Genomic DNA, 19,349 nt, shown 5'->3' with positions numbered 1-19,349 from the left:
AGGGGACTTATCCATCACAGACCCAGGGACACAGGGGACTTATTCATCACAGACTCTGGGGCACAGGGAACTTATCCATCTAAGACCCAGGATCAAAGGGGACTATCCATCACAAACCCAGGGATACAGGGGACATATTCATCACAGACCCAGGGGACATATCCATCACAGACCCAGGGGCACAGGGGACATATCCATCACAGACCAAGGGGCACAGGGGACATATCCATCACAGACCCAGGGGCACAGGGGATATATCCCTCACAAGCCCAGGGATACAGGGGACATATTCATCACAGACCCAGGGGCCCAGGGGATATATCCATCACAAACCCAGGGATACAGGGGACATATTCATCACAGACCCAGGGGCACAGGGGATATATCTATCACAAACCCAGGGATACAGGGGACATATTCATCACAGACCCAGGGGCACAGGGGATATATCCATCACAGACCCAGGGGCACAGGGGACATATCCATCACAGACCCAGGGGCACAGGGGAGGGGACATATCCATCACAGACCCAGGGGCACAGGGGACATATCCATCACAGGCCCAGGGGCACAGGGGACTTATCAATCACAGACTCCGTGGGACGGGACATATCCATCACAAACCCAGGGGCACAGGGGACTTATCCATCACAGACTCCGAGGGACAGGGGACATATCCATCACAGACCCAGGGGCACAGGGAACATATCCATCACAAACCCAGGGGCACAGGGGACATATCCATTACAGACTCCGGGGGACAGGGGACTTATCCATCACAAACCCAGGGGCACAGGGGACATATCCATTACAAACTCCGGGGGACAGGGGACATATCCATCACAAACCCAGGGGCACAGGGGACATATCCATCACAAACCCAGGGGCACAGGGGACATATCCATTACAGACTCCGGGGGACAGGGGACTTATCCATCACAAACCCAGGGGCACAGGGGACATATCCATTACAAACTCCGGGGGACAGGGGACATATCCATCACAAACCCAGGGGCACAGGGGACATATCCATCACAAACCCAGGGGCACAGGGGACATATCAATCACAAACCCAGGGGCACAGGGGACATATCCATTACTGACTCCGGGGGACAGGGGACATATGAATCACAAACCCAGGGGCACAGGGAACTTATCCATTACAGACTCCGGGGGACAGGGGACATATCAATCACAAACACAGGGGCACAGGGGACTTATCCATCACAAACCCAGGGGCACAGGGGACATATCCATTACAGACTCCTGGGGACAGGGAACTTATCCATCACAAACCCAGGGGCACAGGGGACATATCCATTACAGACTCTGGGGGACAGGGGACATATCAATCACAGACCCAGGGGCACAGGGAACCTTTCCATCACAAACCCAGGGGCACAGGGGACATATCCATTACAGACTCCGGGGGACAGGGGACATATCAATCACAGATCCCCGGACACAGGGGACATATCAATCACAGACCCCCGGACACAGGGGACATATCCATTACAGACTCCGGGGGACAGGGGACATATCAATTACAGACCCACGGACACAGGGGACATATCCATTACAGACTCCGGGGGACAGGGGACATATCAATTACAGACCCCCGGACACAGGGGACTTATCCATCACAGATCCCCGGACACAGGCGACTTATCCATCACAAACCCAGGGGCACAGGGGGCTTGTTCATAACAGATCCTGAGCCACTGGGGACATATCCATCACAGACCCAGACATCTCTTGCTACAGTCTCACCTCCATCTTCTCCTCCAGCTCGTGCAGAAACTCTCCCCCTGCGGCCGACATTATCCTGGACGTGGAGCTCTTGGCACACATGATGGCCCGGGACAGGTACTCGATCCGCTGCTGCAGGGGCACGTCCATGCTGGGGAGGAATCAACTCATCAGTCCAGTTTAACACCACCAGGTATCGTATTGAAATACCGACATACAAACTCCATACAGGCTCTTCTGGCAACATGACATGAAGCTTTAATGAGTGGAGGCTATGTATAATGCCTTAATCTTCAATAAGAATGTTGTACAGAAACCTTTCTCAGCCAATCTTTCTCCTTTCCTAATTCTTTGACAACATACTGCCATGATGTTACTACATCCACAGATAGCCATGATGAAGTACTAGTGGTGAACTAACTCGTCAGACTTGTAAAGGTTACTGTACATAATGTAGGGCAATTATATCATTAATTTTTCGACTCTGAAATAACAGTACCTGTGTCTCTCCGCCAGCTGGGACAAGATCTTAGCTGCGGAGGGGAAGTTCTGGATCTTCTCATAGTACTTCCACAGCATGTCAAGAGCCTCCACATTGCCAGAGTGTAGCTGTGTCTTCCGCTTCAGATAGGCTTCCACATAGGGGGTCTGAATCTGAAACAGGGAGTGAGTGGGTGAATGAGTGTGGTGCGGCGTGGCGCGGCCTCGGCGTGGCATAGACGGGGCGGTGTGTGTTTGGGGAACTTGAGAAACTTGCGGTGATCAAGAACTGTCAGATTGTTGTTTGGATTCAGGTATGGCAAGGGGTGAACCCAGTTTTCAGCCAGTCACAAAATATTGCAAGTACCTTTCTGGATCAGCTTCAAACCGAGCTAGATTATCATGAGACATGTTTTGAGTGGTGCCTTTCTTATTAGATGTTAGAAGTATGGGAACTTAATGAGGTGATATTTTCTTCATTACCAAAGTTACCGTAAGAATAGAACATACTCCCTCTTAGAAATATGACACTCAGTCATTCATAGGTAGGTCATCACCATAACATGGATTCTCTCGATCATATCTGGTGTTAATGACGAGAGAAGCCTTCCCAAATGGGAGTCGTCTGAAAAGCTTTCCATGCCATGCCTAAACTCCGCTGCCCACTTCTTTATCATGGTATACGAAGGAGCGTCCTTCCCAAGTGTTGTATTCAAATGTTCCTGGATGACATTTAGTGTTAACAACTTTTTCTTGCAAGTACTTGATCAATGCATATTCCTCAAGTTTCTCCATTTTCCCAAGGTCACAGATCCCTGCTTATTTTACTGCTTAGTCAATTTACTCAATCTAGTTTTTGTGGATATATCTCCATGACATCCATGTAATGTCAACAACAAAAGATTTCACAATTCCACAATTCCTTACTCAGAAGACTGCCTTTGTGGACTACTGGTTGAGCACCTGGAAAGTGGAAGGTCCGGGGTTCCATCCCCGGCCGAATCATATCAAAATGTGCTAAAAAAACTGTACTTGTTGTTACCCTGCCTAGGGCACTGAAGGGATACAAGTATACTGTGTCTGAGTGGGGTATTTATATTAAAACTGCGGCGCTCAGTGGGACCTCAAAATCAGCATTAGTAACTAGTACAAGCAGCCACGCACACACACATAAGTGCAATAATCTTGGACACAACGTTAAACCCCATTACACCTCATCTCACCACCTTGCTTAGAACTTATCAATCAACCCTTGTACATAGCTGTTCTAAAATAATTAAAGTTTATATTGATGCCTTACTCTGCTGTCAGTTTAGTGACCTACCTCCAGAAGTTTCTCTGAGTTGTTGGTGATGAAGAACCAGTCGTACAGGGATGTGTGGAACAGAGCATCCTCCGACTTGAGGGCCATCCTTAGGATGTCGGTCCTCTGTAGCAGGAACAGTCACCAAAGATGACGATACATGTTTGTCATGAACGGATAAATATTATTGAATAGCAGTTACATCACAGCAAATGAGACTGTCCATCTTCCCAAGGCAAGAGCATCCAGTAGGCTTTTTATCAATGTCTTGTTTCCACCCTTGCCACATCAAGCCTACTTTCCTGTGCTAAATATGATTGGACTATTACACATATGGATTGTCCAATCAGAGAACGTTTCACAAAATCAACATCCACAACTGGTACACCTGTGTATGAAAGTGATTTACAGTTGTCTGTCTTTGTTGACATGTCTTTTTCATCTTTTAAACCCCCCTAAACGATTGCCTATGTTTTTGTCTCAGGGATGTAATCGCAAATGTTTTCGGTATCTGATTGACTAGGTCATCGTCTATGGTGAAGAACAGCGATCTGATTGGATATTACGTTTTCATTACAAGGGGCACAACTCTTTATCTACGCGAGGTGGCACTCGAGTTGAGCCAAAAAAAGTGGCCTTGATGTGTCAAGGGTAGAAACTAAGCTTTGACATAGGGAAGATGGAGAACGTCAAGTATTTAATAGCATGAGTTTTGATGACATACAATCAGACCACAAATGACAAGTATGATATTGTTTATGCGGTACTGAGGACCTGTTCCCCTGGAATCCACATGGGCAAAAGCTTGTCAAAAGCTTCTAAAAGGGCAATATATAAACATTGTACACCGCTTTAAGCAATATTCCAGCAATATCACAGCAGGGGACACCAGAAATAGGCTTCACACATTGTAGACATGCAGGGAATCAAACCTGGTCCTTCAGCGTGACAAGCGAATGCTTTAACCACTAGGCTAACCCACCGCCCCCATAATGCTAACGGTAATGTCATTATGGCAGCACAATTCATATCACATTCATCTCAAACAAAATATACTACACAACTCCTGATAAGGATAAAGTGCTAGCTCACATGCTTCCTAAATCAGGCGACAACAAAGATTTAAAACTTTACTTTTGTTTATTACTGCTTGAAATGCTTAACATGTATCAGGTCAAGTCTAAATCGTATCCTATTGATACATCTTTAAACAGCCAGTCTTCATAGATTCAGGCTTCAGAGGCCCTGTATACATGGCATACTCACATATTGGTCTGCCTGAGGGGCAGCGACACGGCTGGGGTCGGGGGCTGGAGGGGGGCCGGGGGACTTGGGTACACTGGGAGCCTGGGGGTGGGACACACTAGCAGACCACAGGTAGCCCAGGATCTCGGTGATGCACTTGTAGCACTCCATCCTGGAAGACAAACCACAGAACTGTTGCACAAGGATAAGATAGGTGAAGAAGTGTCACTTGCATTGCATACCAGTGCTACTATAGTACACCACCTTCCTATCTGAGTGAACTTCTTACCCTACACCAGCCAGCACGAGATCTCAGAACAGCACATAAACTCAGTTTAGTGTCCCTATGGTCTCACTCAAAGCATTCGGCAACAGAAATTTTGCTCACACTGCATCTGTGCTCTGGAATTCCCTTCCAGTGGAAATTAAGCAATCTCCAACTCCAGACACTTTCAAGACAAAACTAAAGACTAATCTCTTTAGATGTGTCTATGACCCTGTGTGAGGCGCTATGAGCAACTACGTAGATGGAAATGGCGCTGAAGAAATGGACTTTATTATTATTATTATTGCCTAAAGTCACAATCACCTGGAATCTATTGTGGTAGTTATTTGTTTAAGATCTTGACATTCTGACCTTTTAAAAAAATCTAACTGCCACTCATAACAGGAGGACACAATATTCTTTGAAGGTAGATGCAATCTAATTTGTATTTTACAAAGTAAGCGACTTACTTACTGGATTTAATGCAATAACTAAATCAAAACTTGTCAGATTATTGTGAGAAGAAAAGAGAAAATTGATACAAGCTGTAGACTTTGTTAAGTCCATGAGCATGGGTGTGGTGCTGACAGATCAAGGATCACAAACAAGGTCACCACGCAACAACTCTCCACAGTGGATTTTAGAATATCAGATTACACAGATACAATACCCCCTTTCCTTTCAAAAAGCTTCAAAATGTGATAACAGTAGTCCTGCAACCCTGCAACTTACTGCAACCCTGCACCCACTGCCATAGATTACTGCAATCCTGCACCCACTGCCATAGATTACTGCAACCCTGCACCCACTGCCATAGATTACTGCAATCCTGCACCCACTGCCATAGATTACTGCAATCCTGCACCCACTGCCATAGATTACTGCAACCCTGCACCCACTGCCATAGATTACTGCAACCCTGCACCCACTGCCATAGATTACTGCAACCCTGCACCCACTGCCATAGATTACTGCAACCCTGCACCCACTGCCATAGATTACTGCAATCCTGCACCCACTGCCATAGATTACTGCAATCCTGCACCCACTGCCATAGATTACTGCAACCCTGCACCCACTGCCATAGATTACTGCAACCCTGCACCCAGTGCCATGGATTACTGCAACCCTGCACCCACTGCCATAGATTACTGCAACCCTGCACCCACTGCCATAGATTACTGCAATCCTGCATCCAGTGCCATAGATTACTGCAATCCTGCACCCAGTGCCATAGATTACTGCAACCCTGCACCCACTGCCATAGATTACTGCAACCCTGCACCCACTGCCATAGATTACTGCAACCCTGCACCCAGTGCCATGGATTACTGCAACCCTGCACCCACTGCCATAGATTACTGCAATCCTGCACCCACTGCCATAGATTACTGCAATCCTGCACCCACTGCCATAGATTACTGCAACCCTGCACCCACTGCCATAGATTACTGCAACCCTGCACCCAGTGCCATGGATTACTGCAATCCTGCACCCACTGCCATGGATTACTGCAACCCTGCACCCACTGCCATGGATTACTGCATCCCGCGACTCACCTGTGGTAGTAAGCCTGGAATCCCTGGGTGTCTTCTGGGGGCTCCCCGTTCTGGTAGAAGTGAGAGGCCAGGTCCTGCGGGTCAAGTTTACGAGCCTCTGTCAGACACAGCTCAACGATGCCCTCATAGAAGTTGATGTTGGCGAACTGGCTACACACAGCTGGCAGCTGCAGGGGGGTGTTCACATTCTTGTACAGCTGCAGTAACGAGAACAAGGGGAGAACTGTTTCAAGAACATAGCTAGAACTTTAATAATAAAAACACTTTTAGTGCCTCTAAAAAGCAGCCTCTTCATGCCAAATTCAAGTCAATTCAAGCCCATGAAAAGAAAAGAATGCCAAAATGACACAGGCATAGATGATAAAACCAAATACCACAGAAATTAAACAGGTTGATTCTTAGATAGCATTCGCTACCATGCCATCAGTCTTGATGAAGTCAACTAAAATAGTGTAGTGCTCTTGACCTGGGTGCTGTTGTACAAAACAACCTCAGCGCTATGACTGTCGTAAGTGTATAGTAAGGTATGGGAGTACCGATCACCTTAGCGCTAAGTTTGCTCTGTACAACAGCACCCATGACATTAACAATTCTTTCTGGTAGTTGTACACCAACATGTGCATTTATTTAACTCTAGGGCACATTCCAGAATTCTTGGAAACAATCCTATACTGGTGCAGTTGCTTTATCCTACAAACCAAGCCCAACAGTGAAGTTTCAAATTCCCCTTAGAAGATGCTGAGTGATCTCCCCTACCCGGAGCGCCTCATTCAGCTGCTTCCTCTTCTCCTGCTGGTTCTGGTTGACTCGGGCCGCCTGCAGCAACTCGTTGGACTGTGAACAAACACCGCTTTAGTAAAGTCAGACAAGAACACAGAGGAGGTACTTTAGGGTCCTTAATGGAAGTAACCTTCCACATGTAAAAAAAAAAACTTTTGTCCTTTCTGACTTTATGTGAGTGAGTTTGGTTTAATGCCGCTTCTAGCAATATTCCAGCAATATCACAGTAGGGGACACCAGAAATGGGCTTCACACTATGTACCCGTGTTGTGATTCGAACCTGGGTCTTCAGCATAACGAGCGAACGCTTTAACCACCAGGCCACTCGACTGCCCCTTTCTTTATTTCACCTGACTGATAATAATTCATAAGATTATTTATAAATCATAATTTGGAAATTAAAATTAATTTTAATCATCATGATCCTGACCAAAGATGATAAAGTTCTTGTAAAAAAATCTATAAAAAGACTAATTGGAAAAAAAGAAACCTTCAGACTTTCTGGTACTGTACTGATATCTGAACATACAGGAATGTCCCCCACTCCTGTTTACCTTAGAACATGTAGCGTCATCAGAACTGTACAGTGATGGACAAACTTCTCTCAGCTTCTTGCTGATGGCATCTATTGTTGCATTGTCGTCAAGGTAACGATTGATGAGACATGTGATCAAGGAATTACACATCTGAAAACAGACAAAAAATAATTTTAATGTTTTTACATTTACAGTACCCTCTGACTACCTTCACCTTGTCAGCCGTGTGTAAACTTTCTGAATTTTTTTAAAGGGGTCATATCACAGTAAAGCTGGTGCTTCTACATTTTCTGTAGTCTTAATTATCCGTTTGTTGCATAACACTATACTCAGCATGCTCAACGATATTCGAGTTATGCAACTGTAGATAATCTTGTAGAATTTTCCTATAAGGAATTTTTCTATAAGTAATACGTTACCACTGTTATACCGAGGCTGTTGTCTCCCACAACTGCTACTATAGCGAAATCTACCACAGAGATCTCAATTACCTCATGCACCACGTGCGTAGCCACCTAGCTGCCATGTGACATCCTTCACTCTTGTCTCTTGCGAGAGCAAGTGCTCGGGGGACGGACGGGCGGGCAGCAGCCCAGTGGTAACGTATTACTTATACTACTGGGTTCAGCATCCACTCTGTGGGGCTCGGATCCTGAGGCCTCGATAGAGCATCGGCCAGTACGTTCCGCACACCTGGGATGTGACGGGCGCGTATCTTGCACGGGACACTGTCCACCAGAGCGTAAAACTCGAACGTGAGATCGAGTAGCGAGTGACTGTGGGTTCCCCCCAGTTTGTTCACATAGGACACTACCGTTGTGTTGTCGGTCGCCAGCATGAGCCGGGCGTCGACGAGACGATGCTTCCAGTGATTGACTGCGTTGATCACTGCCTTGAACTCGAGACAATTGATGTGAAGACCTAGTTCGTCTACGCACCACAGCCCCGAGCTCACCTCCCCCTCTAGATGGGCGCCATAGCCCACTAGAGAGGCGTCTGTATACAGGTTCAACGTGGCCCGGTAGGGCCGCATAGAGACTCCTGATAAGACATTGTAAGGGACCGTCCACCACTCCAGATGCGGTCGGAGCCGATCCGGGAGGGCGACGGTCGCACTGTTCTCCTCCAGTGCTAACAACTGGATTAAAAACCCTTGCAGCGGGCGGAGTTGGAGACGACCCCGTTCGGTGCAGTCCTGGGCTGATACAAGTAGCCCTAACAGCTGTTCCCAAAAGTGAACAGTCTGTTGCACCGCTAAGACTTTGGCAATCATCGCCTGAATCTTGTGCCACCTGTCTGGGGGGACAAAGAGAGGATGGGTCACCGTGTTGAACCGACCTCCGATGAACTGCAAGTTCTGAGAGGGGGTTAACTCGCTCTTGGGGAGATTGACAATCCACCCCAATTGCTCCAAGAGCCGACGTGCGAAATAGAGCTGCCGAGACAGCATGTCCGTCATTCGATTTTCTACTAGCGAGTCGTCCAGGTACGCGAAGTACTGGACACCCCTCCGGTGGAGGAACCCCACTATAGGGGTGGTTAACCGGGTGAACAGCCAGGTAGCAGATGAAAGACCGAATGGGAGTACAACCCACTTGTAGTGCCTGCCTTGAAAGACAAACCGGAGATACTTGTGATGATCCAAGTGAATCGGAACATGCAGATAAGCATCCTCAGGTCAATCGAAGCGAGCCAGTCGGCCGGCATGATCAGAGCTTTCAGGTCCGCCAAGCTCAACATTCTGCTTGTGCAGGTAGAACTCGTTGAACAATTTCAAGTTGTGAATCATTGTGAGTTTGGCACTGTCCTTGTTGGGAACGAGAAATATCCTGGAGTAAAACCCCGGTGTTATTTCTGGTAGAGCTAACTCCTTAACTGCCCTCTTCTCCACCAACCTGCCAATGGCATCGGCGAGGATAGAAAGATCAGTTTCCGAATAGAAACCTGCCGACGGGGCAACGGTGAGTGGCGGGTTCGCTTTGAGATCGAGCCGATAGCCGTACCGAATCGTGTTGACCACCAACGGGTCGTCGAACACTTGTTCCCAATTCTCCCAGTAAGTCTGGAGTCTGGCTCCCACTGGGGAAGGAGAGGGAGGCCTGACAGGCTGCGGCAGGCTGCGGCAGGCTCAACTGTCCAAGGCCAAGTGACTCAGGTTCGCCTACGGGCCAACCGAAGTTGGCGCTGTCGGCATACGAACCCCTCAAATGAGAGTCACCTGGAGGGGCTCTTGCCGTCCTTAGATGACTTGGGCTTCCCCCAGTTCCCCTTCTTCCCGCGAAAGGGCTGCTGATGGCCCTTACCCAGGCGCCTATGCAAGGACCCCACAAGATCCAGTGTGTGCCGAGAGGCCTCGGCAGACACAGCGGCCTGTTGTTCTTTCAGAACCCCAGGGATCTTGTTATTAAACAGGGTCCGAGCAGACCAAGGCTGCGAAAGGAGCACCTCCTGATTAGCAGCGCCCTGAGGCAACCAGATACGACTGGCGCCGGAGAAAAATGGCACATGCCAGAAATAAAGGCCGAAGCCCCGGCACCGTACTCCAGGGAAGCATTTAAACCGATCAGGCAGTTATAAATGCGCTGGTCTTGGTCCGTGGGAGAACCTTCGACCAGACTGGCCGCTGCAGCCAGGTATGTGTCTCCGTGAGACATTGCAAGCATGGACTGTCGAGCGAGGGTGTCCAGCTGCTGCAAGGTACCTTGTGGCAGCCGGTGGGGCACGGACACCAAAACGCTCAACATGGGCTTCCGCGGTAGGACCAGCCTTGGGAAAGGCAAGGTCATGCACCGGGAAGGACCCTTTTCTCCACGACGGTGGAGGTAACGGGAGACCCCGACCGGAGGCAGCCGCGAAGGCCTTCTCCAGGACAGGCTTAATCCCGCGCAGCAAGGTTGCTGCCGGGAAAGCCTTGTCGGACGACTCGGAGCCGTGGATTCCCCACAGTATCGGCAGGGGCTTGGGCATGTCCTCGAAGAGGTCATAAACCATGGCCACGCGGTCCTTAACCGATAGCGGGAGAGGTTCGGGGAAGAACCGGTGTCCACGGCAGCCGCCGCCGTACCGGTGGACCCCGCGTCCGAACCCGCGGCCACCGAAGAGGCCGGGGACGGAACAGCCAGCGGCCTATCCTGAGATAAGGCCGCCAGCTTGGAGTCCACAAGTTTAGATAACAATGCGGTGACAGAATCCCTGGACAGCCCGAGGGCCGCCAAGGGATCCGTCGCAGCCGAGGAGGTGGTAACCGCCACCACAGGGATGGTGAGGTGAGGTGAAATGGGGTTTAACATCGAGTCCAAGATTATTGCACTTATATAGCGACGTTACCACAGGGATGGAGACGGACTGGACTGAGTCGGTAGCGCTCAAACTCCGCAGGCCCCAGACCTTCGCACAGGGTGCACCGGGTGTCCCCGCAAGGAACCCTGCACCGTGGGCAACGATCGTGGGGATCCCGGGACGACAAGAATTTGCGGCACACCCCGCAACTCCGAGGAGCAGGGGTAGAGGGGGTTGAAACGGGGGGACATTTCAATGTCACACATTTTTTTATTCTATGAACAGAGAGCAAACAATGGTTACAACGCACACACCACAATGATTCACAAACGAGCATTTTCACAAGAAAATAAACGAGCAATGTGAACATATAACATACACATATAACATATAGAGAAATAAGTGATGTTAACCCCCAAAACATACAAGAACAGGGGAAACGTAAAACACAACGTGCATGAGCGACCCCGCAAGTATCGAGAAAAAAGGGCGGGAAAAATTCTCCGTTTGGCGGGAAAATTATATCCAACGCAACGCCTCATAAAAAGCACAGTTTATTACAAAATAAACTATAAAAAATATCACCGAATATTCGAGGAACGCTTCAGCAGTAGGATACACGTCTTGCTAACACAAGCGAAGGAGACAAGAGTGAAGGGTGTCACATGGCAGCTAGGTGGCTACGCACGTGCTGCATGAGGTAATTGAGATCTCTGTGGTAGATTATGAGCAAGGATCCACACTATCGGCCTTATTGACAAACTATAACCATTTTACCAGCATGACAACTTGACTCTTTAAGCCGCCAAGTACAACAAGCATAGGTGGCTGGGGCCTAATACTGACCCAGAAACCTCACGGGGCTAGCTGTTATTATAAGCAGGAACAGATTATGAAACAAATAAAAAATAGCAGACATCCCAACACTTACCTCCTTCCCACTGATGACAAGCTGCTTGAAAGACATTGACCGGAGCTGATTCTGTTGATCCTAAAAAGGAACAAGTGATAATGAGTGAGTTGGCTTTATTCAGTACTTTATTCATGAACAGTATTCCAGTCAGATCATGGTGTGTCACCGTAATTAAGAAATAAACGAGTGGGAGTTGTTTAACGTACAATAAAACTATTAAAAGACTGTGGGGAGAATAAACCATGACGGGCGCAGTGTTTTATTGTACGTTAAACAACGACCACGAGTCGTTTATTTCTTCTATGAGATATAAATTATTTAACTGTATTTAAATAATGATGACTTACTGAATACAATCCGACCTCGCAATGTCGGACAAACAGGCGGTTACGTTCGGTATTTCCGGCACATTCTCACGATTTTCACATTGATTATCTGTATTGTTTCTCCCAATACTGATTGTCATATCTCTCCCACATTTGAATGTGATTGTTTGGCCATTGCCATCGTTTGCGTTGCCCAGCTACATCTGTGGGGAACAACTCACTACAAACTTCACACTCAAAAGTGACGTTGTCCAACATACAATGTTATCAAGCTGTAAGAACATGTTCAAATCTCCGGAAATGATGTCATGATAGAACAACGTCTTATCGTAAAATAAATCACCCTTTGTTCTTCATTGGTCTTTGCAATTTATTGCGTAGCTATCTTATATTGTTAGAGCTCGAAGTGATGCAGAACACAACTCTGCACAGCAAATTGTGGTGGCTTTGACGACTGGGAAGCCCGTGCCCCCAAACAAGAGACAGAGTAGGACAACTGATGATGAGGACACGCTACTATGAGTATGAGGGCCCCCAAAATCTAACAGAAAAGGAGATGTCAAATATCCCAGTGAGCCTTCAAATAACATCAACTTGTTATAAAGCAAGGCAAGATGGTGGGTGAGATGAAATTGTGTTTAACGTCCCGTCAAAGATTATTGTGCTTTTATAGCGATGTACATGCACGTGTGTGTGTGGCTGCTTGTACTAGTCCAGACTCAGGCCGATTTATAGTGCTAGCCCACAGAGATACCATGCCACAATCTAATATGAATACCTCAGACACAGTATTTTGACTCAGAGATGACCAGTTATTGTTTTAGCCCTTTAATGATGAGCGCCAGACAGGGTAACAATAAGTACCATCTTTTAACGTCCTTTGGTATGACGCGGCCAGAGATCGAACTCAGGACCTTCCGCTCTCTGGGCAGATGCTCTACGACTAGACCAGAGAGGCCGTCCCAAGGCAAGATGGAGACACACAGGGAATTGTCTTAAGACTTCACTGGAAAGACATCTCTTTCACCTGAGTTATGATGCTTTTAGCAATATTCAAGTTATATCACAGCAGGGGACACTAAAAATGTGCTTCACATGTTAAGAAGTTATAGGATAATTTGGCAGGACCTAACATGGCATTGAACATTCTAGCAGATGTATGAGAGAGTTGTTCCCACCTTGGTGAGCCCGGAGGCGATGACATGGAACTGGTGATCAAACAGGACCTTCCACAGCCCCAGGACCTCCTCTACACGGTGCAGCACGTCCTGGATGTGCTGGAGGGAGATCTTCTCCTGCCTCTGGGCCTCCGCTGGATCAGAGGAACATTCACATAGTGAGTGAGTGAGTTTGGCTTTACGACGCTTTTAGCAATATTCCAGCAAGGCGGGGGACACCAGAAATGGGCTTCACACATTGTACCCATGTCGGGAATCGAACCCGGGTCTTCAGCGTGACCGTGACGAGCGAACGCTGTAACCACTAGGCTACCTGACCTACCCCATTCACATAGCAGGGCCCCATTTAAGGAACAGGATTTAACTTGCACCAGGTGCATATTGACATGAAAACCTAATTGCACCGGACAAAACCAGGTTGCACCCCGGTCCCATAAATTTGTCAAAGTTGAAACAGGCCGGTCTGCTGCCATTGACACATAAGTTAATGACACATTCCCATTATAGGAACATGTGCACATAATCTTGAAGTACCCACAGTTTGAAAGCATGATAAATTACTTGTAACACAGGGATTAGTGATATAGTATCGTGAATAAAATGGAGCTAAAAAGATCAAAGATCGATGTTGTGTGAACAGTTAAGGGCTAGTCAGACACATATAATTGGTGTGTGAAGACAAAAAATATTAGGTTGCATTTTTCAATAATAGATTGTACTGGTGCATGTTTTAAAGAGTCAAATCATGCCCAGCATAGTTAACAAGGTAAGGAGTTGGAGCAGTAGTTTTCAGCTTTATGTTGGAAGTGTGTGTTATCATGGCTAAAATCCAGGAATATTCCAGATACATGACAGCAGCCTGTAAATAATCGAGTCTGGACCAGACAATCCAGTCTTTGGTAATATGAACAACGCTCTATGCCCTTGGGATAAACACACAATCCACCGAGTCAAGGATCATGACCATCCAATACATAAAGTGGCCTCCTACGACCAGCAAAGGTTGATGGGGACATATTCTAATCTGGAATATGCTCACAGGTGTATGAGAGTCAGGAGGGTACATAGGCTATAGATGTGAAACCCACAAGCACAGATATGAAGGGCCAAGCATCATTTTGGGGGCAAATGTTGTATTCAAACCCATCATCAGTGGATCCCTGAACTGGTAAACAACAATAATTTCAAACTCTTGGAAAATTATCAAATATTGACCCATGAACTATTTGTTTTGTTTGTTGTTTAACAGTGCACTCAGCAATATTCCAGCTGTATGATGGCAGTCTGTAAATAAAAGAGTCTGGACCAGACAATCCAGTGATTGACATCATGAGCATCTATCCATGCAATTGAGATCGATGATATGCATCAACCAAGTCAGCGAGGCGGACCACCCGATCATGTTAGTCGCCTCTCATGACAAGCAGTCACCTTTTACGGCAAGCATGGGTTGCTGAAGACCTATTCAATCCTGGATCTTCAGGGTTCGACCCATGACCTAAATTTCCCTTGAAGCATTACATACAGTGAATAAACGATGTTGTCAGCAACATTGGATCCTGTCATTGCTGGGGGCCAAACTCTGCAGTAAATGTCATGGGATAGATAAACTGGCCAATTAATGTGTCAGTCACAACACGTCAGTATATTACCTTGCAGTTTCTTCTTTGTCTGCTCATCCAGTGGCCCCACCATACGAGACTGAAACTGCATCATCGGCATCATGCTGCAAACAAACATCACACGATGTCACACCGCTGTACTGAGTGGGTGCTGCCTCATGCCAGTCAACAGTATCAGGCAGTGTGTGTGTCATCAAGTCTGGTCCATCAAACCAGTGATTGATAGCATGAGTGAGTCCTGCCTCATGCCAGTCAACAGTATCAAACAGTTTGTGTGTCATCAAGTCTGGTCCATCAAACCAGTGATTGATAGCATGAGTGAGTGCTGCCTCATGCCAGTCAACAGTATCAAACAGTTTGTGTGTCATCAAGTCTGGTCCATCAAACCAGTGATTGATAGCATGAGTGAGTCCTGCCTCATGCCAGTCAACAGTATCAAACAGTTTGTGTGTCATCAAGTCTGGTCCATCAAACCAGTGATTGATAGCATGAGTGAGTCCTGCCTCATGCCAGTCAACAGTATCAAACAGTTTGTGTGTCATCAAGTCTGGTCCATCAAACCAGTGATTGATAGCATGAGTGAGTCCTGCCTCATGCCAGTCAACAGCATCAAAATATTCTTTCAAAATACCAAATCCGGTAGAGGGGGCTGCGTCATTAAACTTGGGTGCGCACTATACTCAAGAAAATATGGTATCTACCAAATCCCTTGCTTATTTACCTGACCGCCTGCCTATCTACTGGACCCCCTTCCTAACTTTTTGACCACCTACCTATCTATCGGGCCGCCGGAGTCGAACCTGGAGTTGAAGTCCATGAAGTCGAGGAGGTCCCGCACAAGCTCCAGAGTGGTGGTGATGTTGTCGCTGCTGTAGCTGCTGGTCAACTGCGTTCACAACATAGACGATGAGTTTACATGACAGGCTGCATGTTCCTGTGTCATATCTACATATGTTACAGGCTGCATGTTCCTGTGTCATATCTACATATGTTACAGGCTGCATGTTCCTCGGTCATATCTACATATGTTACAGGCTGCATGTTCCTGGGTCATATCTACATATGTTACAGGCTGCATGTTCCTGTGTCATATCTACATATGTTACAGGCTGCATGTTCCTCGGTCATATCTACATATGTTACAGGCTGCATGTTCCTGTGTCATCTCTACATATGTTACAGGCTGCATGTTCCTGGGTCATACCTACATATGTTACAGGCTGCATGTTCCTGGGTCATATCTACATATGTTACAGGCTGCATGTTCCTGGGTCATATCTATATATGTTACAGGCTGCATGTTCCAGGGTCATATCTATATATGTTACAGGCTGCATGTTCCTGTGTCATATCTACATATGTTACAGGCTGCATGTTCCTGGGTCATATCTACATATGTTACAGGCTGCATGTTCCTGGGTCATATCTACATTTGTTACAGGCTGCATGTTCCTGTGTCATATCTACATATGTTACAGGCTGCATGTTCCTGTGTCATATCTACATATGTTACAGGCTGCATGTTCCTGGGTCATATCTACATATGTTACAGGCTGCATGTTCCTCGGTCATATCTACATATGTTACAGGCTGCATGTTCCTGGGTCATATCTACATATGTTACAGGCTGCATGTTCCTGTGTCATATCTACATATGTTACAGGCTGCATGTTCCTGGGTCATATATACATATGTTACAGGCTGCATGTTCCTGTGTCATATCTACATATGTTACAGGCTGCATGTTCCTGTGTCATATCTACATATGTTACAGGCTGCATGTTCCTGTGTCATATCTACATATGTTACAGGCTGCATGTTCCTGTGTCATATCTACATATGTTACAGGCTGCATGTTCCTGGGTCATATCTACATATGTTACAGGCTGCATGTTCCTGGGTCATATCTACATATGTTACAGGCTGCATGTGCCTGTGTCATATCTACATATGTTACAGGCTGCATGTTCCTGGCTCATATCTACATATGTTACAGGCTGCATGTTCCTGGCTCATATCTATATATGTTACAGAAGGTGCTGCAGATCATAATGTTGAAAAATCAGACAGTTGTGTTGTACTATTTGGGCAACAAAGGGAACATATTGCTGCTGCAATTTTAAGACTGAAATATTATGTCAACAAACACTTTCTGAATGGCTTTAATAAGCCCACCGCATCATCATTTTCATAAGCTTAACACGGCTTATTACAGCGAATACAGTACACAGTGTTATCTGAGACAACATTACAAGGGAAGGTTATGATGGTTATCTTTGCACATGTCCATGAAGTAGGAAGATATCCATGTAAACATGACAACTCACGTAGGTGACCATCCCTTGAGGTGTCTGACAGGGGAACTCCGTCGTCACTTGGGAATCCCAGAAGGGCCTGCAACAGTGTACATCATCATTCTCAACATCCATCTTCTACACAGTCTACAGATTAAATGTAATTTACCAATCTGACAATCCCAACTTTATGAATAAGGTCTCACACCAATTAATAAAATACTCCATCCATATTACAAGAAGATGCCAAGAATGGACTTCAAACATAATAGTGTGCGTGTGTTCTTATTTTGTAAAATAATGATGGCTGTCTGAAATAATCAAATCTGGATCACATAAGCCAGTGATTGATACCATGAGCATCGATCGATACAATGACATGCATCAACCAAATCAATGAGCCTGACCACCCGATCTCTTCAGTCGCTTCTTACGAAGAGCATTATTGCCTGTTACAGCAAGCATGGGTTGTGAAGACCTACTCTAACTCGGATCTTCACAGGTTGATTGATTTTGTGAGCGACACCCGCTGTTTACATAAGCAAGTCATCAAGCCTAACCACTATTACATTGCCCATTTCACCCAGTATAGGTAGTTAGGGACAAATTCTAACCCACAATCTCACACCTTATGCATGTGGGATCCCAACCTTTCTGAAATAATAGTTGGCAAGTTGAACCTTGCTAAATAAACATATCACAACACACGCAAATCAAAATATTTTTAAAGAACTGTCTTGGCCTTTTTTTCAAATGTTCAATGGCCCCATGAAGGGAAACGCCAAAAACAGTCGGCATCAGCTTGAAGCTGCAGTATGGTGAGGAGTGGGTGAATCGCACGTTCTCACCATCCACACACATATTAGCCAGTTCTAATTACGAGAGAGTAAGGTTTACTCTGCTGTGAGCCCTAGCTATCATATTCAACATCATGGCGGGCAACACCAGGCTTCATCTGGGTTATTTATCCAAGTGGGTTGGGGGGTTTTCACGCCCCTCTTAGGAATATTCCATCAATATCATGGCATTCACACATTCTACCTGAGCCTGGACCTTCAACGTGGTGAGCGAACACCTTAACCACAAGGCTAACCCACTGCCCCTCTTAAAACTAATTATAGCTAAAATTGATAGAATTATTAAACCGTCCGCATGTTATCTGAAATGACCGGGCCACTATAATCCCCATAATTGCTTGATGACGGGCCATTATCACTCCCAAGGTTAGGTGACGTCTTATTGATGTTCAATAGTGACGTTGTCTGGTTTGTTCTACGATATTTCCATATTTGTAAAAGTGGGTCAGTGACATTCGTTGTATGCTGATTGCAATAAATGTTTCAAAAATCGATGTTGTTGTTTATTCGATATATTCTAGCCATTTTAGGTATACTAAAGGTAACGCTATTTTTCAGGGCATTACCATTTGCAGAAGACCTTGGTCTCCTTCGTCTGGCAGTTTATGGAAGACCCTTATAGTAACCAGTACTGGGGACCTAATCTGCTGCAGACCCCGCAGGGCTGAGACAAGGTTCAAACAACACTGTACCTGAGGATTCTGCTGAGGTAAATACAGATGCCATTATGTTTGCCGGAGTATATGACTTCCTGGGAGTGGCTGCCAAGGGAGGTAAGTCCTGGTTGGTAGAAGGGCTGCTGGAAGCTGTGTGGAGCTGGTGTCGACATGTGGGCAGGCTGCATACCTGTGTACACCCTCAGATAGATCAGCTCACAACCATGTATGGTCAAATGTCATCATATCTCTTTTACGGAAAAATTCTGCATGAGTATTCCTAATCTTTGGCCTATGACTATTGATC

At 46.4% G+C, this 19,349-nt stretch overlaps 1 protein-coding gene across 2 annotated transcripts in view; it reads right to left on the bottom strand.

Moving 5' to 3' along the window:
- LOC124111761 (nuclear pore complex protein Nup155-like) overlaps positions 1 to 19,349 on the bottom strand; it is a 51,036-nt gene that overhangs the window by 6,361 nt on the left and 25,326 nt on the right. For both annotated transcript variants that reach the window (XM_046471563.2, XM_046471564.2), the window contains 13 exons: positions 19,079 to 19,232; positions 17,563 to 17,629; positions 16,009 to 16,121; positions 15,266 to 15,339; positions 13,614 to 13,747; positions 12,128 to 12,187; positions 7,936 to 8,067; positions 7,358 to 7,435; positions 6,602 to 6,798; positions 4,799 to 4,949; positions 3,554 to 3,658; positions 2,249 to 2,403; positions 1,771 to 1,900 (listed from right to left, as the gene is read on the bottom strand). In XM_046471563.2, the coding sequence (XP_046327519.1) occupies positions 1,771 to 1,900; positions 2,249 to 2,403; positions 3,554 to 3,658; positions 4,799 to 4,949; positions 6,602 to 6,798; positions 7,358 to 7,435; positions 7,936 to 8,067; positions 12,128 to 12,187; positions 13,614 to 13,747; positions 15,266 to 15,339; positions 16,009 to 16,121; positions 17,563 to 17,629; positions 19,079 to 19,232 (1,550 nt within the window). The remainder of the gene's footprint in view (positions 1 to 1,770; positions 1,901 to 2,248; positions 2,404 to 3,553; positions 3,659 to 4,798; positions 4,950 to 6,601; positions 6,799 to 7,357; positions 7,436 to 7,935; positions 8,068 to 12,127; positions 12,188 to 13,613; positions 13,748 to 15,265; positions 15,340 to 16,008; positions 16,122 to 17,562; positions 17,630 to 19,078; positions 19,233 to 19,349) is intronic.

The sequence above is a fragment of the Haliotis rufescens genome, unplaced genomic scaffold, assembly GCF_023055435.1.
Source record: "Haliotis rufescens isolate VD_foot unplaced genomic scaffold, xgHalRufe1.0.p SCAF_2, whole genome shotgun sequence".
Taxonomy (NCBI): domain Eukaryota; kingdom Metazoa; phylum Mollusca; class Gastropoda; order Lepetellida; family Haliotidae; genus Haliotis; species Haliotis rufescens.
This window is presented reverse-complemented; position numbering and strand designations above follow the sequence as displayed.